Genomic DNA, 24,671 nt, shown 5'->3' with positions numbered 1-24,671 from the left:
CATTGCAATGCTATGGAAAAAATTGCTAATGCAACCTTTAAGTCTTCAGAGAGGGGAACTATGACTTACACTTAGACAGGTAATTATTTCTCTTTTTATGGCTAGGGGAAAACTGAAACATTGTGCCAAGTTCTAGAATCTGTTTATTGTAAAGGATGTCAAAAAATGTAGACCATAACATGATTTAGGTACTAGCTAAAATACTTTACAGTAAGTAAAATCTAAGAAAAATAACACTTAACAGAATTTTTATGACAATTTTCTTTCAAAAACACTACATCATGTATATAATTTTCACATGATACCACTGAAAACATAAATAATACATACAGGTTAAAATTATTAGACAAATTCGTGAAGTACAGATCTGTTTCTAGCTATTAAAAGTAATAATCAATGTGAGTTCTTTGCTATAAGAAGTTCCATAACTCTCAATGGCTCTATGAATGTTCTTAGGTTTAGGTTATATCGCAAAAAAAAAAAAAAAAATGAGAGAGAGAGATAATGGCAGTGCACAGATATTTTCACAAGAATATTACATATTAAGTATTTAACTCTCAGAGAAAGTCAGTACAAAAATGACCACTTGATTCCCCAAATCCAGATGTATCCAGTGAGAGATAAGTTCCAACCTTACTACTGAGAGTCAGTCAATAAAACTGTCAAAAGTTTTCCAACTCCATATGTTTTAAAATAAAGATTTGATGCATCCCTAAAACATATGCTTTAGGCAAATAAATACAAGTATTAATTTCCGTGGAGCTGTAAATGAATGGAATATACAGACTTCTGACAGGAGAACAGAATGGTGATTTTATTACTTTATTTTTAGTAAATTATTTTTTACAGTACATATAAGCCCTTATTGATTTTCTTATCATAGCAAGGTAATTTAAAAAACAAGGTAAAAAAGTGAAAGTATATTGAGATTTCTAGGTATGCAGCTCTTTTAAGGGTAGTTTGCCTTAAGAATACTTAGTTCAAAAAATGCTATAGGAGATCCACTACATTTCTTAGAGCACAATAATTTATTATTTCTTCTCTGTATTTGCTGTTCTCTGAATTTCATGGTGTAGTAAATCTTGCTATTATTAGGAAGAAAATGACTGTCCATTAGAGTCCACCTGGCATGGCACAGTTCACTGGTTCTGCTAGCAGGGAATTGTTCTGAAATTTGGACTTGAGCAAGTGACCTAGAAAGGCATAGCACTTTGCTCAAGGCATGCTGCTTCCTTCTCCAAATGTGTGGGTCCATACTGACATCTGTCTTTGGAAGTGAGGTTATTCTGGCTAATAAAGGCCAACTTTCCAGGTCTCATTATATCATCTCCAAAGTCACAATCCGTGCCTTGAAACAATAGTAAGGGAACACATTTTAGCAAATTAATACAAGAGTGAAAATCCACTATTTTTCTAAATAATGCGTAAGTTCAACACTGTTTCTTAAAACCTAGAAGCGTATTTTAGAAGTTAGTGGGTTTTTTTTATCTTTTTCTACAGAAAGGACTATTTTTCATTGGTCCTTGCTGATTGGAAATCAAAAATGATTTCTAGCAACACTTTGAAATTTATTTCTTTGGCAGAGATTTAAGGCAAAAAAATTGTAATGATAAAGATATTTTTATTTGAGTGAAGTTTTGTTTTGTCTCAAAAACGTAATTATAAAGTGGACTAATTCTCAGCATAAATACCTCGTGTGAATTCACTGCGAGGAAGTGGCGGGGGGGAATGGGCAGAGAATCTATCAGGAATACACATTTAAGCTATATACAGATCTATCTTTTAAGATACTTGTATGTGGTGCAATAAACAGTCTACTTCCTGTGAATACTGGTTACATAAAGTCTCAAGTGCCATTTGCTGTTTGATTTCTTTGTACAAAACTATGAAGTGATTAACTGTGTGGGAAGACTTGAAGCAGAAAAAGGTAATCACTGAAACATCACTTAAGGAAGAAGAAGGAAGCATCCTGATATTTGTGAGAAAACTGGATCCTAGCGTGAAATCACTGGTTTGTAGAAGGTAGAACCAAACACAGATTTAAAACTTGAATTTGATGGAGTTGAAAAGAAAGAGATAAGAACTCAAATATATATATATATATTGCACCACAAAAGAAAGATGCTTTAAAGAGTCTTGTTTCCATTAATTTAATGATAAGATTGAGGGCAATATTATTCTTAGGTCAAAAGCAGAGGTTTTTGTGATAAACTAGAACCATGTGACCAAGGGTTTGGAAAAAATAAAAAATAAAGTAGACAGAAAGGAAATCAATGTTGTAAATAAATGCTTACGAACTAGTGCATGTGTTAAAGCAAGGTTTTTTATGTACAGAATATGGTATGCATACAGTTTTTAATGCATTCTGAATCCTGATTTTGAAACGATTGTCTAATTTTACAGTATTGCTTCATAGAAAAAGCACAATTTAATGTTTTGATATGATTTCATAGTTATACAAAACATCCATAATCCACTGCATTATTCAGTAACTCTGTATAGATATTTCAGTTTTTTTCAAAGATATTTTACCACAGTTTAATTTATTGAATTTATCATGAGTGCAATCACCTGATATAATTACAGCTGCTATTAAGATACCAAATGGCCCAGGCTTTCCTTGCTAAGTTTACAATAGTGCTTTAAACTGTGTGATTTTCTAGCTTATGGACTTTTCCATTTCCATGGGAGTTTGAAGTGCATTCTTAGTTTGGGTTAAATCTCAACAGTAATGATGCTATATAGAAGTATGAGCTTTATATTACAAGCTTGAGATGAATGCTCCAGATTATTTCTATTTTATGTTTAACAAATATTTTTATTTGTTATAATATTATAATAATAATTATACGTATGTATATACATATGTATAATAATAATTATACAATAAATTGTATTTTTCTAATGAGTAAAATTATTAGACTATTTTTTCTAATTTTTTTTAAATATAATTCCATATGCACATTGTTTAACTATTAACTACCCAAAGCTTTTCATGTTGGTAGATTAAATATATACACAACACCTCGAGGAATGACCTGGGAAAACTTGTGTCCATGTTTCAGAATGTTGTTTTTATCCAACAAATTTTAATTCAAAAGAAGTTCAAAATCATAAAAACATTTTGCAACTTTCTGCCATCTCTGCACTATGCATCCTCCCAGCAAGCAGAACTGTCTAATCAGATATGGTAAACTGTACTTCCCTGACAGGTTCATTTATCATTCATTTATGGACCTGTTGTCCATGATCTGCCTAATTTTTCTGAACATGCTTAGGGATCAGTTTGCCTCCCCCTTTTGAGATATCAAGTTCTAGGGGCTCTCTGCTTCCTTTGAAAGAAAATACTTTGATTTCTTCCAAATGTTTCTCTGCTTATTTTGATCATGACCCTCCAATTATTGTATTACAGAATTTGGGGAAGAAATTTTCCATTTAAGTTTCTTTACCACTGCAATAGTTTTCTAAACCTTAATTACACTCCCTTCAGGTTTCTACTCTTAAAAGGGAATAGTTTCATCCATTTAAATCTCTCCTTACAAGGCTATTAAATTCTTATAATATTTGTTACTCTCTGTAGCTTCTCTAACTCTACTACATGGTCCCTGAGATGCAAGGTCCAGAAATATGCACAGTACCCAATATGTGAGCCCACCTGGGTTTTACATAGCAGGGAAATCATTCCCTCTGTCTTGTGGCCTGTATTCTTCATGATCATGCCCAGAGTGGTTTTTTTTGCTATTCTGCCCTATGACTGTAGGTTGAGACAAGGACTTCAAAGAACTGTCAGTGGTTGTTTGAAGTGTTCTTGCCTGAGTTGCAATTGACAACTGAATGCAGCTGTATGAGGCTTTTCCCCTCTAGAACATTTTTTTTCACTGAAGCTTATCTAACACCTTTTCACTCTTCCCTTTTGTGAGGTTCTTCTGGCATTCCTCAAATACAAAGGACTAACTGAGCTTCTCTTTCTATGGCCTTACCCCATCTGAGTGCCCACTTTACACTTTAATCATCAAGCAATGCCAACAATTCCCTACCCGACTTCCGTTTTGAGATGTGTTAAGAGTTTTTTGCAGGTTAGACTGGTTTTTACAAGGTATTTTCCAGTTTTTATTTTAGCTTGTTGAACTTCCCGCTAACATCTGAATTAACATGTTTAAAGGATTTCTCTGTTATTTCCACACGGACAAGCTTTCCATTTGTTAAAATGACACTTTCCTTGTGACAGACTTAAGTTTTCTTCTTAAGCCAATGAGGGCTTTGGACCCCTTTGTGTTCTTCAGTTGTAGAACACATTTTACCTGGACTTTTAATGTTGTTTGTTTAATAGGCTTTAATATGCTTGTGAGTTTCTTGTGGTCCTCGCTTTTACATAGTTCCTTTTCCTGAAATTGAATATAATAATTTCATAGGCTTTTAGGATAGTCTCTGTTGCTAGAACATCCTTAATGCAAGAGCATACTATGATGTCAGTTGATGGGATTTTCTAATATAAGGGATCAGAAATATGACTGTCAGTAGAATGTTCTCAGAGAGCTTTGCACTTTGGAGGTGAAATTCCTCTGCAACACTCTCGTAGGTCTCATTCACTTCTCTATTCTCTATTTTATCTTTTTAATTACTCTCTATTTAAAAGACTCCGAGTGTCCCTGGTGGTGCAGTGGCTAAACCACAGCGTTTTCAACGCTGAGATCTGGGTTCGATTCCCGGTTAGGACACTCCCCGGGCAGATGGAGCTCGCTAGCCCTGTAAGGCAATCCATCTACGTCCGGAGGACCTCGCTGCCACCGTCCAAGCTCGCTTGGCCCCGGCAGATAAACCTCAGGATTAAAGGGTGGGCTCAGTTCCGTGCACACTGTGTCTCACCTAAAAAAATCCAATGCGCAGGCTGGAAGGTGGAAAGACCTTCCCCGGTTCTTCGTTCGCGAAGAGACTGGCCATTATTTAAAAGACTCCAGTCACTCTTCCTTAAAATAAACTTATCTTAAAGCCTGGAGGTCCCTGAAGTGTTACAGACACTGAAATTTTCCCAAGGGTCTGTAATCACAGATGCTGTGCTTTGTGGGTATGTCCCTCTCCTCCTGTTGTTGGATTTATGTATCTCTTTCTTGAGCATAAGCCACAATAATTTTTCAATTAATTTAGCTTCTTTCAAGAAACTGCTTACCTTGCTCAACACTTCTTGAACTAGCTAGCAATAGGTAAAAGTGCTCAACAGTGTGGAGAAATCCCACAGAGGCACAAGTGAGCATCCGGCTCATCTGAGGATCTTAATACATACACTGATGTTTGCTGTACGTATATATGCTACAGCTATACAGAGAGAATTCTGGGGAGGGGATTCCACTTTCTGGCTTATTTGTTGTAGTCTACAGAGACCCAGTCAGTAAAGTTTAGACTCACTAAAGAAAAGCAGATGTCCAATTCAAAATCAGGTGAACAGCTCTGCAGATCTCTCTGAATATTCGCCACATTTTCATTGACTATAATAAGTGCACAGACAGCTAGCTTTCACAAAGACACCACAAGTTAGGCAACATGAATCCTACTATTCTTCTCAATCAAATTACAGATAATTATATCACTACCAAGTCTCATGTCTTTTGTGCAATCTGGACAGTTCTGATGAATAATTGCTTATTTGCTGGGAGTAGCGGCATATTGTTCTCTGCTTCTGCATAAGCTGTGATGCCTTTGTGTTGAAAATTTGTTGATTTTCCTGACTTCCCCCTTAATCCTATCTTTTATGAAAGTAGAGAAAAAAAGATCAGTAAACCCAGATAAAATAAAACAACTCTAGGATAGTCTGATTACAGCTTTCTATTAGATACAAGCAGAAGCACCAACAAGTTGAATATCCTCCTGTGTAAAGACTCAAAATAAATGCTTTTTGCTTCCTTTTTGACAGGATGAGACATCCTTAACTGAGCATACAAGAAGCACAATTACCAGTGATGCTTCATCAGTCATAGCAAAGAAAAAAAAAATCAAAAAAGATAGAAATAACATCTATTGCTAACCATTATTGCTATCACAGCACATATTGGTAATCTCTCTGACAGAAAAGATCAATTTTCAGTTATGTACATTCATTTTACCATTTCAAAAATATGCTAATGTCAAAGGAAATCATGTATATTGAAATTGATTTGTATAGAGAATATATTTTTTCTGTTACTCTTTCTTGAGTGAATTCTATAAATGAAAAAGCAATGAAAACTGTAGAAGATAGGAAAGTTTCAATATCCACACTCCATATTAGATATGAAAAAGTTATAGGCTATAACTATAAAGATACAAAGTGCTTATTTTTTTTCCTAAAAGTATTAGACAACCTGAGAAAGTTTTGAAGTGTATTTTCTTGCAAATTATATTGCAGCATAGATAAAGACTGAAAAAATCAAGGAGAAAAAAATAGAAAAAAATAAATACAAGTATGTCTAGGGAAATACATATACACACATAAATGTATTTCATTTTTAAATTGGTTCTTTGAATCACCTTAATTGCTGACCTTGCCTGACTCTGCAATGACCACCTAGCCATTTTCTCCCTCCTCCTATATGACAAGGAAAGAAAAGAAGGTGTCAAAGCTCCTAGACTGATAAGGGCAAAGGGATCACTTACTGTTTACTTTCACAGGCAAAACAGAACTTTACTTGGGTTAAATAATAATTTAAGTTATTGTAACTAGAAATAGATTTTGAGACAGTGAGAAACAGAAACAAAACCTAAAACTACACCTCACTTCTTCCCAGACTCAACTTCACATCTCTGTTTCAAAGTTTTCTGCCTCCTCATTTCACCCTGAGAAGTGAAAACAGGGTGGTAAAGGGGGGTTGTTGTTTGCACCAGTTCTTCTCCGCTCATCCTTTCTTCTCACAGTTTTTCCCTGCTTCAGTGTGGGTCCTCTTCCTGTGCTGTAGGGTGAGACTGCTCCTGCATGGATTCCTCTTCATGGGTCACAGTTTCTGCCTAGACCCTGCAGCTGTGTGGGCACTCAGTGGGCTGCAGTTCTTTCAGGGCATGTCCACATGTTGCAGCATGGGGTCTCCCATGGGATTCAGTGCAGATGTCCTCTGGTATGGTCCTCTCCATGGGCTACTGGCAAATACCTGTTCCACCATCATTCTCTCCAAGGGCTACAGTGCCTACAATCTTTGTTGCAGTTCCAGAGCACCTCTTACCTCTCCTTCTTCAATGACCTTTGATACTGCTAAGGTCTCCTCTCTCTGTTGGGCAGTTTTGTACTCTTTCAAATATGTTTCTACAAATGTGCCACCGTCTTGAGTGAGTGGTTCAGCTGTACCCTGCAGTAGGGTTGGTTGGAGCTGACTCAAATGGGTTGTTTCCAGCACAGGGTCACTCTTGGACCATTCTCACAGAGGCCACTCCTGCAGCCCCCCTTCTGAACAAAAACTTGACACCTACACATAATGAATTTGCATAGCCCTTGTTACAAAGAAATGTACTTTCAAGTGAAGAAAATATATATATATATGGATTAGGTTATGATCGTATTTTAAAACAAAGGAAGGGGCTGAATTTAATCTAGAATAAAACAATTACAGACCATAAGCCTGCAAGGATTATTGCATAGTCAGAAAGCCTAGCTGATCACTGTAAGAACTGCATAGACATGATATATGTCTGAGCAGAATGAATACAGTGTTATAGCCTTTAAAATATGACATTTGCAGCATAGTCTAATCTGGGAATCACACTGCATGCAAATAGAATGACTATCAAAAAATGAAGCCATCGCTCTTGACAGACTTATCTATCAAAGGTATATGTATATTGTTTCATAATTCCTATGAATTTCTAATCTATGCATTTTCAAACACCTAACTTTGAAAAATGGTTATTTTTTGAATATAATTTTATGAAGTTGTCTACAGGTCATTTAATCTCTCATTCTCTTAAAATGGAGAAAAGTGTAAATCACGGATGTTGCTAGAGAAAATATTACCCACGGGTATTTTATATTAGCACTGGCAACAGCTGATAATCATACAGATTTGCAATACCATATCATGATGCTCACTCTGCAGAGCTGAATTACTTATTTTCTGACTTTTTCTTTCTGTAAAGGGAGTTGGAAACTAATATTCCAGCTAGATTTACTCCCTGTGTGAGACTTCCATGCATTTTCAACAGAAGAATTATAGACCATACTTCCTTTACATAATATGAGACAGTTTTTAGTTATTTAGTATTTTAAGCTGTAAATAAAAAATTATGAAAGGTATCTGAATTCATACATAAGTTAAAAAGATGCTTCTATAACATTTTGGAATGTTTTTTGACAATTTAGAAGCACAATACTAGAAGCCAGATAGCCCACAGGGAGGTAGATCTCATGCCAGACTTTCTCATGAGACCAAACACATTTAAAAAGATCATATCCCAAGATCAATTAAACTCTGTTTGGCAAAAAAACCTGAAAAAGTCTACATGAGTTCAACACTTTCTGCAAAGTGTGGTCAGTATTGTAAGGACTGTTCACAAGTCAGTTTGCTGACCATGGGAATCTACACAGCACATATTGGATGTGAGGAGGCCTTCTTGTCCACACGTTAACACAAAATTATTAATGACCCTCAGAGGAGGAAGTGGGCAATGTATCTAGTACACTATGGTTTTGTATCATAGAATTCTATAATTGTCTAGATTTAGAAATTTTAAGATTAGTCATGGCAACTTTCAGTGTAGAACATTGTACTTTGATGTTCATTATTCAAATCTACAGCTAAGTTACATCAAGTGGGACTCAAAGGGAAATCTAAGTAATTATCCTATCTACTCCAGACTCATGAACAAATGATTTTCAGGTAATGTTTGCTTAGCTTGCTGTGGCTTTTCAGATTTATCATTCACGCTGCACCTTTAAACTTCTTTAGACATTTTATCAATTATATTTTCTAATGCAGTGTCATAGAATAATGAGCTTTTCAGAACAGATTTTAAACAACTGAATTTCTGTCATGCATTTTCAATAAACTGACTTCAGAGGCTAACTAAATGAAAATGAGTTTCAAGTGACATATTACTCTTTCTCCTATAACTAAAAAAAAAATAAATTAAGACATACATTAATATTTATCTCGCATCTTGAGCTGGTCCACCCTGCTTCACAAGAGCATTGATACCCATCAATGAGATCTATACATCTGAAATACAAAACAGAGTTATTCAGATGAAGCTATGTAATTCCACATTCAGCACTAGTATCAACATTCCATACATTTCAAAATAGTGGTCTGATGTAACCTACTGAAATCTGTGATAATTTAATTAGTTTCAGTAATGGATTTAAATTGTGTATATTATGGATGTTGAGGCATTTTGTAAGGATACTGATTGTTATATTAAAGGACATCTTCCCATTTCAACCCCTTGGCTTGTAACAGCTAAATATTCACTTTTAAGTATATTAAACTCTAATTAATCCACACTTACTGAATACTGGTTTATGCTAATGAACAAAAATGAAAGAGAAACTGAGATAATGTAACAGTATATTACATTAGCTTAAGCAGGCAGCATCTATCATCTTTAAGTGTGCTTGTACTCTTACTTTATGGAAGAACATAATTAAAAGTATATTTATCAACCTTCCCATATCACTAAATCTTAAATATTGCTAGTTAGGTGTATTACTTAGAGATAATAATAGTTAAATAAAAATAGTCACCTTCCATGAAGACAAGGATTTGGCCAGCATTCATTAACATTTATCTCGCAGTTTTTTCCAGTAAAACCTCTCTTACAGTGACACTTATAGGAACTGATGCCATCAATGCAACTTCCATTGTTGAGGCAAGGAGAAGACATACATTCATCTATATTTACTTCACATCTATCACCTGTTTAAAAAAAATAGAAAATGAAACTAAGCTTTAAATTCTAAACTCAAACTAACCAGGTTTATTTTTTAATAATTCCAGATAAATTGCTTTTATTTACATAGATTGTTCCTATAGTTCAATATATTCACCAATAAAGAATATTCAGTTGGAATTACCTATAGGTTTAAATGTCAAAAATTAGGGTTATATTGAAATATATAGTGATAAATTATAGATATAAAATAATGACATCTGCAATTGTAGCAAGGCAAGAAGGTTTTTAAGACCAGTTGGTAAGAAATGGAGAAATTGAAATTTCAGTATTAACTTTATTACACAATGATTATTAAGTGGAATAGCACAGGTTTCCTCTAAAAGGAAGACACAACTAAAATGAGATGTGTCTTGGTGGTGATCTAACTGTACTACTTATTTTCTCAAAATTAAATGCAGAGGCTTTTGATAAATGATGTGAGACATAAAATTCTTTGAAATATTTTTGAAGACATTCACTATGAGAGATATGATGGTGCACTTTTATGCTTATAAGTGCGTACCACAACTTCCATCTAAACCTCTCAAAATACTAATTGCAAACAACGTGCACAGGAGAAGAGAAACAAAAGGGAGAAGTGAGAAAATCCATGGGCTGAGATGACAGTTTAATACGTAAAGCAAAAGCCACACCTGTAAGCAAAGCAAAACAAGGAATTTATTGACTGCTTCCCATGGGCAGGAAGGTATTCAGCCATCTCCAGGAAAGCAGGGCTCCATCATGTTTAACAGTCACTGGGAAAAATGAATGGTATCAATGTGAACGTACACACACTTCCTCCTTCTTCCCCAAGTTTATATGCTGAGCATGAAACCATATGGTATGGGTTGATCCTGTCCCTCTACTCAGCCATAGTAAAGCCATATGGAGTATTCAGCTCTGGGCTTCTCAGTACAAGAGAGACAAGGAGCTCCTGGAGTGGGTTCAGGAGAGTGCTATAAAGACTAATCAGAGGCTGGAACATCTCTCTTATGAGGACAGGCTGAGGCAGCTGGACCTTTTCAGCCTTGAAAAGAGATGGCTCCGAGGGCACCTCATCAATGTTTGTAAGTATCTGAAGGGAGGCTGTCAAGATGATGCATCCAGACTCTTCTTGGTGGTACTAAGCAATTGGACAAGAGGCAATGGGCATAAACTGATGTACAGGAAGCTCCACCTGAATATAAGGAAGAACTTCTTTGTGAGAGTGAGTGTGCACTGGAACAGATTGCCCAGAGAGGGTATGTAGTCTCCCTCACTGGAGATATTAAAGAACCACCTGTGCAATGTGCTCTAGGATAACCTTGCTTGAGCAGGGAGGTTGGATCAGATGACCCACGGTGGTCCCTTCCAACCTGACCCATTTTGTGATTCTCTGATTGTTCTTGTATCAGTTTGGATCAGCTGTCCTGGTTGTGTCTCACCCCAACTTCTTGTGCATCCCCAGCCGCCTCGCTGGTGGGGTGGAGTGGGGAGCAGAAAAGCTCTTGACTCTGTGTGAGTGCTCTTCAGCAATAACTAAAATATTGATGTGCTATCAGCACTGTTTTCAGCACAGATCCAAGATGCAGCTCATTACTAGATACAGTGGAGAAATGTAGCTCTAGCCAGCTCAAATCAGTATATTACAGATAATGCAAGAACCTTCTACTGATTTTTCAGGTGTATGGGCCAGGGGAGGTGTGGATGAGAAAAAAAAGGAATGCTGAAGACATAAACCAGCTTTTTACATGAAGGAGTGAATAGCAAGAAGGAAGCACAGAAATACTGGAACCTTTGCCTAGTCTGTGTATAATTATACTTTAAGATAATGGGGAATATTCTTATTTAGTGGAGATCAATAGTGCAATATTCACAATAATATAATGTTAGGTATATAAAAATATTTTGTACACTTAAAGAAATTGCTTTTTTTTCACAGTTTACTCTCAGTTTCCTAACTGAGCCAAAGAAAATAAAACATCCCAATTCCTTTTTGAAGTCTGTGGTGTCAGTCTCAGCAGCCCCAGAGCACTATTGTTGTGCTCTAGTGGAAAATGTACACAGGAGACTGGACTTGGCAGGTACCCTAGAAAAATGAACTGAAAGAGGCTGCTGTGTATTTCTGTCTTTGACCAGATCTTAGTGTCCTGGTACTTGCACCATGCTAAGCTCTATATTGGTACAAATTAGAAGGCAGTTCTGAAATACAAAAAGTCTAGAAATTAATGGCACTCCTATTAGTATTTCAACAGTCTGATAGTCCAAATTATTAGTACTGAAAAGCATAGATATTAAAATGTTTAAAATAGTTCTACACAAATTCGCTCCAGTTCTTGCCAGTATCTAACCCTTTCGACTGATGGTGTGCTCATACTTCAAATGTGCTTGTGGGTCTAAAGTGTGACACTACAACTTACTACCAGAAATTGTAAATGGGGGATGGAGGGAGGGGAATTCCAAAGGCTTGCCAGCATCATGACATCTTTGCTAGAAGGACTGTGATGTGCCTGGTGGAGGATTTCTTTCTTCCCTTTGTTTGAAGCAATATGATACTGATATCACCCTGTCTTGGGTTCTGCTTGGGTTTCCCTTTACACCTTTCCCTGTCACAGCCCCTTTCTTTCTCCCAGGCTGTCAGCCTGGCAGTGCCTCCCTGACACCCCATTCCCCAACCCCCATGCACACAAATGACTGTGGTTTGTCAGGCAGTGACAGCAGGAAGGTGTCACCCCCTCTACAGGGAGGTCACTCCCAGACCTGAAGTTGGAGTAGGAGAGGCAGCAGTCACTGACCCACATGCAGGGATTAAGCCAACAACTGATCAGGCCTGGCAAAGGTTGAGCCCCTGCACTGCTGGGTCAGCACATAACTGGGGCATACCCCTGCTGAGGGCAGAAATCATACCTACTGAATTACAAAATGAAAAAATCAAGCTACACCTAAAGATGTAACACTTAAGAATTACAGTTTATTTCACAGTCGAATAAACTTACAAAAAGGGACGCAAAACAAGATAAATGTGAAGACAGTGCAAGTAAAATCTATTAATTCTTGTCTGAATGTTGGAAATATCATGACAAAAATACCATAGTTGTCAATATTGTCAGAAGAAGAGGTAATGTGATATTATCACATTGTAGCTGGGCAAGTTGCAAATACCTATCATCGCTCTAAAATAAGTATAACTTTGTGCAAAAAACCTATATTCATATTTAATTCCTCATCTCTCCATTACATGAATGCCTCTAGAATATGAAGATTATTATTATTATCATAGGTTTTAATTTTCTTCTCTATTAGGCATCTTTTATGTTGTCTTTAATAGCCTTATTTAAAACTGAAGCACTTATGCATTTTTACAGTCAAATGGCAATAAAAGACAAAGTGTGCTCTATAGCTAAACACTGATCTTCTCTTTCTCTTCTTGGGACACAAAGAATCCCACTATTTGTAAAGCAATATTTTATTCATACTACAGCTTAAATGTCACATAAAAAATGAGAACAATACTGTGCCTGGAGGATTTTCAGACTCAGCTGGACAAAGACCTGAGCAGCCTGGCCTGACCCCATAGCTAACACTGATTTCAGCAAAAGATAAAAAATAAACCTGATTTATTCTAATTCAAGAATGAAATTTTCCCTGGATGGCTTGACCTGGTAGCCTGGTTAATGACAAAATGCATGGGATCAGAAGTATACAATGGGTCCACAGAAGTAGATGAGAATACAGCAAGAATTCGATGATGATATATGAAAAAATTACTTATGACAAGCACGTGCTTCATTATAGCCTAGTAATTTTCTTATGCATTTTAGTAACACTCTAATCACACACTGAGACTCTATGCAGGCAAGCAGGAAGTAGAAAAACTAGGAAATAATCTCAATAATTGAAAATAATCTTAATTACTTATGATAAAATATATTATTCAGAATATGGATATGACTTGAGTACCATAAAAGTAAAGAAGTTCTTCCTCATATTCAGGTGAAACTTCCTGTACATCAGTTTCTACCCATTGCCTCATGGCACCACCGAGGAGAGCCTGGCTCCATTCTCTTGACACCCTCTCTTCAAATATTTGATGAGGTTCCCCTCTCAGTCATCTCTTCTCAAGGATGAACAGGTCCAACTCCCTCAACCTGTCCTCCCGAAAGAGATACATCAATCCCCTAGTAGCATATTTATCACAGAATCATAGAATATACTGAGTTGGAAGGGATCCATTAGCATGATCGAGTCCATTCCCTGGTCTGCACAGGCCACCCCAAGAGTCATGCCAAGTGCCTTGAAGTGTTGCCCAAATGCTTCTTGAACTCAGGAAGGCCGTGTGCTGTGACCACTTCCCTAGGGAGCCTGTTCCAATGCTCAATCAACCTCTGGGTGAAAAATCTTTTTCTAATATCCAGCTTAAACCTCCCCTGACTCAGCTTCCTGCCATTTCCTCAAGTCCTGTCACTGGTCACAAGAGTGAAGAGATCAGTATCTGCCCCTCTGCTTCTCCTCAAGAGGATGTTGAAGACAGAGATGAGGTCTCCCCTCAGTCTTCTCTTCCTCAGGCTGAACAAACCAACTGACTTCAGCCACTACTCCTAAGGTTTCCCTTCCAGACCCTTTGTAAGGACTTAAAGAGCACAGTTGCCTGTGTCAAACACTGTTAAGGCCACAGAAAGACTTTGCAATAAGCACAGAATGGAGCAAGAGGATAACACTAACTCCAGGCCTGGTTGAGGTGAGATCTGTCTAGTGCATCCTGGGTAACATCCAGACAAAAATTCCCACAGTGGCAAACTGCTTGTATGCATGTTCCCAGTCAAATAAAGATCACCCCAAGTTATGGAATAGATGACATCTGTGACCAGCAACAACCACCAAAGCCCACCCCAGGATGCCTCTATGGATACCTGGAACTTGGACTGTAAGTTAAGCCACCACAATGGGAACTTGAAATTAGATAAAGGTGGTACTACTGTCTGAGTATTATCTCAGACTTAGGAGGAGGTTAACAAAACTTGGTATTTTTCCCTTATAAGTCAGTTTAAAGCTCTGTCAGCAAGGCCCACTGGCTCCTGTGCTAGAATTCTTTTTCCCTTCTAAGGGGAAGATGCAGGTGATGCAGATCCCATCTCAGATGCAGATGTCACATGTCAGTAGACCAGGTGTTGAGTAGATCATCCCATGATCAAAAAACCTGAGATTTTTCTGATTGCATCAGCCTTGGAGCCCCTCATTGACCTGGTGGATCTACCTATTTCTATTAATACTATTCCTTGTTCCAGAAGGATGGGGTTAGGGTTAGGGAAATCACTACCTGTGCTCCTGATCTTTCAACCAATTGTCCCAAGGCCTTGCAGTCTCTTTTGTTTGTCCTTGGACTTGTCTTTGTTATTTTGTCTCTGCCAGCTTGAACAACCAATAGCAGATAATAATCAGAGCCCCCTACTTGACAGGAGAATTTTCCAGTGATGTCCCTTATGTGAGCCCCTGGGAGGCATTAATGTATGATTCATTTAATTAGCATAGCACACCATCTTCACTATCGGGTTCAAATGAGAATTTCATAACTTATAATAGTACTTTAGTCTGGCTGTGATGATCCAAGTCATGTAATCAGTGAGCCAGAGAGTTGTCCCATAATTTTCTTTTTTCCACTACAAGTTAGGGAAAAAAACAGTGGAATTACTAAGAAAACTACTTGATTCTTATCATGAAATGTCAGCAGACATACCTCCAGAGAACACAATATTCCATGATGCTGCCATGGCTATGTTTTTCAGAAGCAAAAACAGTAAAAACTTCACAGCAACTGTTCTAACATATAGCATGTTGTATTTTGCAAAGCAAAAACAACTCTCAGCAGTCATTAATTTAGATATTTTTTGCTGTGACTGATTGAAATATCCACAGGTTTTAAAGTGATGAATTACTTGTTTCTACCTAACTAGTTCTCAATCATGAATTTTTGAATATGTAGTAAAAGAAACCAAAGCATGAGAAATAGTTATTAATATTAATATTAATATTTAATTTTAAACTTTTTATTTTAGAAATACTACAATAATTTAATATAAAAGATATTAAGTACATTTACAACTTGCAAAAAGCTCAAAGAAATATCTCATAATCACAGAAGAATAGACTGGCATTATGATGTATAATGTTCTTTTGTGGTGCTCTCACATCAGAGCTGCTGAAAAGTTCCTTTGTTACAGCATTTGTAGCAGAGCAATTTGTGTGGAAATTGAGATTTCAATCCCCTGGGCCTTGGTAACTCTCGCTGAATAGAAACTCCTTTAAAGTATGCACAATGACATACTTGAATATATTCAAAGATCCCTCCAAAGTTTCACTTGCTGAAAAGTACAGACTCTCCTAGCTAGCAGTAACAGCTAAGGAAGACATCAAACAGTTGCATCAAGACTTTCTCAGATTTGTTGTAGGTATAATTAATGTGAACCACTGATTTTAGCTCTAGAAGCCCTAGATGATTTAAATTCTCAACTAATACCTTCTTATAATAAAATCTAGATATGGAGCTATAGAATCATTAAAGTTGCAAAAGACCTCAAAGATCATCAAGTCCAACCATTAATCTGGCACCAGTGTTCACAGCTAAACCATATCCCCAAGTGCCACAGACACACACCTTTTGAACATTTCCAGGGATAGTGATTCTACCGCTTCCCTGGGCAGCCTGTTCCAATGCCTGCTCACTCTTTCAGAGCAGAAAATTTTCCTAATATCCCATTTAATATCCCTGGTACAACTTGTGGCCATTTCCTCTGACCTTGCCACTTGTTACCTGGGAGAAGAGAACGACCCCCACCTCACTACAGCCTCCTTTCAGGTAGCTGTAGAGAGACATAAGGTCCTTGCTCCCTCAGCCACTCATCACAGGACTTGTGCTCCAGACCTTCCATCAGCTTCACCACCCTTTTCTGGACACTTCCTAGAATCTCAATATCCTTCTTGTAGTGAGGGGTCCAAAACAGAGTATAGTATTCAAGAAGCAGCCTCACCGGAAGTGCTCACTTGATTCCCTCGTACTCACTTAACCATAAGCTCTCAAATGTTCTCAAAGCCCCCTTTAAGTATTGGAAGTATAGTCCTATCCTTTGAATTCTTCATTCCAAGCAGCTCAAAAAATCTTCAGGGAAAGATTCTACATCTGCTTTACCCCAAAACTACTGGTCTGAGTGATGACATTGATATTATCTATTTCAGTTACTGGTTATTGTCTCAGTTTGATTAAATGTTCCTTTCCTGATAAGTAGTATGTGGGTGTCCTAAGAAAGAGATTTATGTAGTATATAGAGACTCATGATCAAAAAGTTAAGTTAAACCACAAAACTTCACAGAAGCACTTTCATAATTAGGATACAGTGTTTAACCATGATTCTATTGTGAGTCATGGTTCCTGGAGAAAGGAATTATTATTGTTGATGTTATTATTATTATTATTACTACTATTTATATATTGAAATTTTGTGGCAATTAGACATAATCTACAAGAGTGGTGTCAATATTCTTGAATGCCTCAGTAAAGTCCATTATTTTGAGAGAGGCAACCAGCCTTATCATGAAAGTCAGATGCTGAAGGACTTAAGAAACTAAAAAATAGAGGAAAGAACTATCAGCATGTCTAGGTAGCATAATGTAATAGAGTGTTAGAGTCCCAAATGAAGATGTTCAGAGCAAAACTACTATAGCCATGTTACAATGGCTTTGTATTTGGCTTTAGTGCCATCCTTTAGAGGAACACTTACCTTGGGGCTGCATTATTCTGATGCAGCTGTTTCTTTTTCCATTCAATGCAGCTTGCAAATTTTGAACTGTGATATACAATATGCTTACTGCGGTCAGTTGTATGAGTGTAAGGGAGCACCTTCCTCCATTTTCACTAATGAATTAAATAATTTTTCTCAAATGTTTCCAGATCTATTTGACATGGAACAGCATATCATATAAACTGGCAGAATGTATAAATGGCTCACCTACTGAATATTTTATATGGAAAATATTTCTTCTGGGTTGTTTTTTTTGAGAACTTTTTGGGTTTTTTGTTTGTTTGTTTGTTTGTTGTTTTTCCCATTTTGTATTTATTATTATTAAACTAGCCACAGAAAGAGAGAAAATGTGGGGGAGAATGCATCATCATAATCTTACATTATATGCAAGAATTAGATTGAAGGCATTGTTCCAGTCAGTAGGGAATGATGCATGCAAAAAGCAGCAGAAGTAATTTGAAATTCTTTATTAATTTAGGAACCACTATGAATGTGTGGGAAACTTGGGGTGGTGGGCAAAACCACGACAAGTGTGAGAATCAAATTGAAATTTTCTCCCAATTCATGATACCACTTTAAGCAATGGATACAGTGGGAAATGGGTCTAGTTCCTAGCATGTACATGACTGCATGAACAGTGTCCTTTTTAACATTATAAAGTGTTGTTTTCTACATTGTTGCTATTCATAAATAACACAGTTTCTTTTCAGCAGTCGAAATAAGAAGCAGTTCTAGTTCTATTCCTCTTTTACTGACAGCTATAAATCCAGAAAAAGAAGCTGACCCTGCTTGAAGATAAATAGTAATTAACTGCACAACACATTGGTAAAATCACCTTAGAATCACTATATTAAATACATTTAAATTAGACAGCAATGAGCATGAAGAACAAACACTTCACATTTAGATATTCTTTGCCAAAAAACCAGGATTTTTCTCCCTAAAGACAGAGATCTGTAACCCAAAACAATTATATTTCACTAAACAAGGGGAGTATACTGTCATCCAAGTTCCTAATCACCAGATTAATTTGTATACACACTGAGAGTCGATGTTGCCAAACGCGCATTATGAATGGACCATAGCACTGCGTATTTAGAACATAATCTGTTCAAAAAATTAGGTAGTTATTGACTTTGTCTCCTTAAGGACCAGAGACTCAGCATGAGCTAAAGAGACCTTTCTTCCTTATAATTCAGCTGTTCAGTAACTTAATTTCTTTGAAATTGCAGGTTTCTCTACCTTTCTAGTTGGAAGCCACTGTTATACGGCCTGATAACCTTTACAGACTACATAAAATAAATGTTTCCTCAAATAAAAAGTATGTGCTGGACTATGTCCTCCTGTTTCTGAAGCTGTAAATACAATATTTGAAATCAAATTATGGAGAAGTCACTTCCAAATACCAAACTTAGGTAACAAAGATTAGAGACAATAATCTGACTTGGTTTCTGTTGTGGTATACAGAGCACTGGGTTAATCATAAATTCTGGTATTCAATTCTTGTATTTATTTCATATAATTCAGTACCCTATTGGCTGCCCCTGAAGGTGCTGAGAAAGCTGACTTATATCCTTGAAAGTCTGCTTGCTATTACATCTGAAAAAAAAAAAAAAAAAGGAAATTGGGGAAGGTCCTCAGTGACTAGGAAAAGGAAACATTACATTTATCACCCCCAAAAAATGAAAGAATGATACGGGGAGCAATAGGTCAGTAAGCCTCAGTTTGGTCCTTGGGAAGACTGTGGAGAGAATCCTCTTGGAAGCCATTTCTAGGCAATGGAAGAAGGAGGTGGATGGGAAAAACCAGTATAGGTTGAGAGCAGCCCTGTGGAGAACTTGTGGATACTTGACTGGGCATGAGCTGTCAATTTGCATTTGTAGCCTAGGATGTCAGCCATATCCTGGGCTGCATCAAAAGCACGGTGGACAGCAGGTTGAGGGAGGGGATTTTGCCCCTCTACTCTGCTCTTGTGAGACCCTGAGTGCTGCCTCCAGCTCTGGATGGAAAGGTATGGACCTCTTGAAGCGGGTCTAGAGGAGGGTCACAAAAATTATCAGAGGGCTGGAATACCTATGAAGAAAGGCTGAGATGTTGGGATTGTTCAGCCTGGAGAAGAGAAGGCTCTAAGGAGACTTATTGCAAGATTCCAATACTTAAAGGAGGCTTGTAGGAAAGATGAGGACAGACAATTTAGCAGAGCTCATTGCAATAGGATAAGGGGCAATGGTTTTAAACTAAAAGAGGGTAGATTTGGACTATATGTAAGGAAGAAGTTTTTTTACAGTGATCCTTCCCCTGTACTCAGCGCTGGTGAGGCCACACCTTGAGTATTGTGTTCAGTTCTGGACCCCTCAGTTCAGGAAAGACATTGAGGTGCTGGAGCAGGTCCAGAGAAGAGCAACCAGGCTGGTGAAGGGATTTGAACACAAGTCCTGTGAGGAGAGGCTGAGGGAGCTGGGGTTTTTTAGTCTGGAGAAGAGGAGGCTCAGAGGTGATCTCATCACTCTCTACAACTACTGGAAAGGAGGTTGTAGCCAGATGGGGGTCGGTCTCTTCTCCCAGGCAATCAGCAATAGGACAAGAGGGCATAGGCTTAAGCTCTGTCAGGGGAGGTTTAGGTTGGATATTAGAAAGAAGTTCTTTACAGAGAGAGTGATCAGGCATTGGAATGGCCTGACCAGAGAGGCGGTGAATTCACTGTCCCTGGAGGTTTTTAAGATGAGACTGGATGCGGCACTGATTTCCACGACCTAGTAATCACAGTGAGGTTGGATCAAGGGTTGGACTTGATGATCTCGAAGGTCTCTTCCAACCCAGTTAATTCTATGATCAGGCTAGCTCACAGCATGAACATTATAAAACTTCTTGGGAGAAGACATAATCTAAATTTTCACCCCCTATGGGTGTGTTCACCAAACCTAAAATTCCCCAACTTATGTGAATTCTCTAATTCTTAAACTACAGGCAGACACCACTACCTCCAAATTTAGTACAGAAATGCAGATCTGTCAGTCTTCATGTTGTATTTGTTCTTGGTATGCCAATCCGTTATGGCCTCTTGATGTGTAAGCTGCATCTTACTTTGACATTTCAGGAAGTGTTCCAAGAGATTCCTCCCCTCTGACTCTAAATAAGTAGTCACTTCAGTTAGTTATGTAGTTGCTCTTCTTCCTCTGGATATCAATAGCAAGGAAGGCAGACAGAGGCTTGAGAAGTGCAGATGTAATCACTACCACATTTGACTGGCAGTATAAAGCTGTAGAAATAGCTGGGAAGGTCAAAAAAGATAAAGTAAGCTTCTTTCCCTTTTCATTGATTAGATTTTGGAGGACATTTTTGTTAAGTCAGCCTGTTGTATGAAAAGCAGAAGGGGGTTTTCGTTGTTACACAGACAAGATGAACATCAGGTTCCTAAGCCCGAGATAAGGAAGGCTAGGCCTAAGAGCTGACATAAAAGGTAAAATACAAGCTGAATTATTTAAGCCAACATTTTTACTTGGTTTAACATGCAACTTAATTGTACAGCTAGTCACTTCAAAATATTAGCTTATACTCATCTCATAGAGAAAATAAGACTGAAAGGGTAGATCTGTGCTGAACAGAATAGCTACTTTAGAATTAAAAAATAATTACGGCTCTGCAGAAAAGATGACTGAAACCAGTAACTAATAATTGGCAGTTTGAATGAGAATTTTGAATTTGTATGCCTCAGTGTAATACATATTCTATTTTATTCACTGAAATATTGTTTTTAATATTGGCTGGAGGTGTTAAAGTGTTGATGGGGGAGATGCAAGCCGTCTTCCGTAAGGAGAGACCAGGGGTTGCCTCATTACAGATCCAGGTCCATCTCTCTCCAAAGAATCCACTCTAAGACACAACTGAGCCCCTCAGTCAAGACAGTGGTACCTCTGAGAAAACATACCTAAGAAAGGGCAAAACACTGCACAGACAAAGAAGGGGGGAGAACAGAAATAATTTTGTGAGCACCAAGGCCAGAGAAGGAAGGAGAAATTGCTCCAGGCACTGAAGCAGAAACTTCCCCACAGCCCATGGAGAAGACCACAGTGGTTCAGGTGTTGCCCTGCACTCTGTGTAGAGTACTCCCAACACAAGCAAATATCCACACTGCAGACCATGGAGAATCCCATCCAGAAGCAGGTGATTGTTTCCTGAAAGAATGTGAATGATGGAGAACATATATTGAAGTAGATATATATTGAAGGACTATAGCCTGGGGAAAGTACCTGTGCAGGAGCAGGGGTAAAGCGTGAGAAGGAGGAAGCAGCAGAGAGAAGCTGTTATGAATTGAACACAACCTCCGATTTCCCATCTCCCTGTGATGTTCTTGCAGGGAGGTAAAAGATTTGGAAATATGAAAGGGTACCAAGGGAAGGGAAGAAATAGAGGAAACTGTTGTTTTATTTTGTGGGTTTTTTTTCTTCCCCTCCATAATTCTATTTTAATCAGCAATACAATATATTATTTTTCCCCAAGCTGAGTCTGTTTTGCCTGTGATGATAACTGGTAACTGATCTCACAGTTTTTTGTTGGAAGGGACATTAGAGATCAGCTAGTTTCAATCTCCCTGCCTACGGCAGGGAGACATTGCACTAGGTCAGGTTTCTTAAAGCCCCATCCAACTTGGCCTTGAACATTTCCAGGGATGGGGCATCCACAGCTTCTCTGGGTAAACTGTTTCAAGTGTCTCACCACCCACACCGTGAAGGATTTCTTCCTAATACCCAATCTAAATCTACCCTTTTTTCGTTTAAAGCCTTTCCCCCTTACCCTAACTGAAGGTACTCAAAGGCTGCTGGAAGGTCTGCTCAGAACCTTCTCTTCTGCAGGCCACCCACATGGAAGACCTTGTAATTGGCCTTGTTGAACTTCATGGGCACATCTCTCAATCCTGTCAAGGTCCCTCTCGATGGTGTTCCTTCCCTCCAGCAGGTCAGCTGCACTACACAGCTTGGTGTCATCAGCAAACTCACTGAAGGGTGCAGTGAATCCTATTTTCCATGTCACTGACCCATGAGTTTTTTTGTCTTTAATTTCTTTTCCTATTCTGTTGATGAGGGGGATTGAAAGAACAGGGTGAGCCGCTGGCAGAGGGACAAGGTCAATCCAACGCATTTTAAAAAAAAACCCTTTAGTCTTTGAAAGAGATCTTTGATTTACTTGACCTGAAGCAAAGAAAAATCAGAAAATAAAACCTTAAGAAGGACAACAAAGGCAGCAACAACCTGATAATCCTAGAATCCTTTGAAATGAACTAAATAGGAATTAACAAACAGAATTCTACAATAAAAAAAATTATTTTATTAATTTCATTTTGCAGTAGACTTGATGAACCAGACACTTATGATTTATAGCTGAATATAAAATAAATTTTTCATTAACATGAAAATTATTTCACTTGAGGCATGTCTGAATCATCTCAGTTATATTTTGACATAAGGCTGTTCAGATGGCAAGATTTAGAAGAAGAAGTGATTAACACCTCAATCATGAAAATGACCTTCAGGGTAAGTGATCATACCACATTATGTTTAATTACTTATTCCTTTTAAAATGTTATATTGAGCAGCTGAAGTGAAAGTAATATTAGTGTTTTCATTAATATGTTTTAATATCAAACTCAGTGGAATATGGATACATGTATATTTTTCATATTTTACTCTCTACATAATTGTGTACCAGTGCACATTCAGAATGCAACATCAGACTGATTTGTATCAATGAAGATATAGCTATACTATATTTCCTAATTTTGCTTTTAATTTGCTGATTACATTTCATTTAATTTATAATACCACAAACAGTCATGAGAGTTCCACTTGTTTGCAGTTTATTTTCAGATTCTTTAACAAATGTTTGGCTATGAAGCCAAAATTAAATCTGACGTAGCCTTTGATGTCCTCAGATTATGAACAAATTTCCTGTACTTACAGTAACATTTATGAAATAAAAGGATTCTGGAATCATATAGGGAAAAGCAGTCCCTGATTAAGATATGTTTCAAAGGTTATCTTAGTGTAAAAGAAGACTATGGAAACATGGTATTTTTTTACTCAAAATATCTACTCTCTATGCACATTAAGTCTTACATTCAGTACCTTACAAAGTAAATTGTTTAAGGTTGTTTGTTTCTTTACACTTGTAGTGCAAATTTAGCATTTCATGTTTTAACAACTAACAATCATTACTCCAGCCAATGAATGGCTGACTGTTTAGACAAAATAGGTTTTAGATTCAGTGACTCAGAAGGCATCTGCCATTTTATGTTTTTATGTCCAACACCTGGATACCACCAGTGTACAATAATAAGCAGTAACAAATGTGATCTTGAGCAAAGAGCTATTCTACTTAGGAAGTTCAGTCAGTGATTTTTTTCATTTAGTTCTATAAACCAGGCCTGACTTTCCTCATGTAAAAATGGGAGCTATGGAACAAGAATGATCAGACTGGAGAATTAGAGTGCAGAGAATTTTGCAGCTACCTGCTTACCTAGAAACTATATGACGTTTTTGTGTACTTGGAAGAGAGTGCTCAAAATATGTAAGAAGACAGTTTGCAGCTTTAGTATGTTGAAGTTATAGATCTGAAAGAACAACATATGTCTGTTTACAAAGATCATTTTGGGCAATAAGGGTGTATACTGTATATATACAGTTGCTAAAGGGCAAATAAAGGCAAAGTAACAGCAGCAGCTGATAGAAATTGAATCATTAGGTCTTGTGTCATGAGGAATACCTAGCAGAACTAACCAGTATCGTTTCATGGGGCAAAACTGGCCAGGCAAAACCAATTACAAAACTGAGAGGCACTAAGATGGGGATGGAAAGTTCATGTCACTGGGTCAGCTGCATCTGTGATGTGGCCTTTCTAGCCAGTATGATTGAAGACAACTAAACATCCACACTAGGCTACTGAAGGAGAGGGGATGCAGTAAGAACTAGAAGGTATTTTAGAAAAAAAACAAAACAAAACAAACCAGAGGAAAAAAAC

The 24,671-nt window shown here is 37.5% G+C and overlaps 1 protein-coding gene across 1 annotated transcript in view; it reads right to left on the bottom strand.

Annotated features, from left to right (window-relative positions):
- Positions 1-24,671, bottom strand: part of LOC114059280 (protein eyes shut homolog) — a gene marked incomplete at its 3' end in the record, with an annotated part of 607,760 nt that overhangs the window by 269,243 nt on the left and 313,846 nt on the right. Inside the window, exons 26-27 of the mRNA XM_027887535.1 lie at positions 9,698-9,869; positions 9,095-9,173 (exon numbers count right to left, since the gene is read on the bottom strand). Coding sequence (XP_027743336.1) covers positions 9,095-9,173; positions 9,698-9,869 — 251 coding nt within the window. The remainder of the gene's footprint in view (positions 1-9,094; positions 9,174-9,697; positions 9,870-24,671) is intronic.

Source organism: Empidonax traillii, unplaced genomic scaffold, assembly GCF_003031625.1.
Source record: "Empidonax traillii isolate 1590-97213 ecotype Southwest subspecies unplaced genomic scaffold, ASM303162v1 scaffold214:size757588, whole genome shotgun sequence".
NCBI classification, from domain to species: Eukaryota; Metazoa; Chordata; class Aves; order Passeriformes; family Tyrannidae; genus Empidonax; species Empidonax traillii.
Note: the sequence above shows the minus strand (reverse complement) of the source record. Positions and strands in the feature narration are given on the sequence as shown.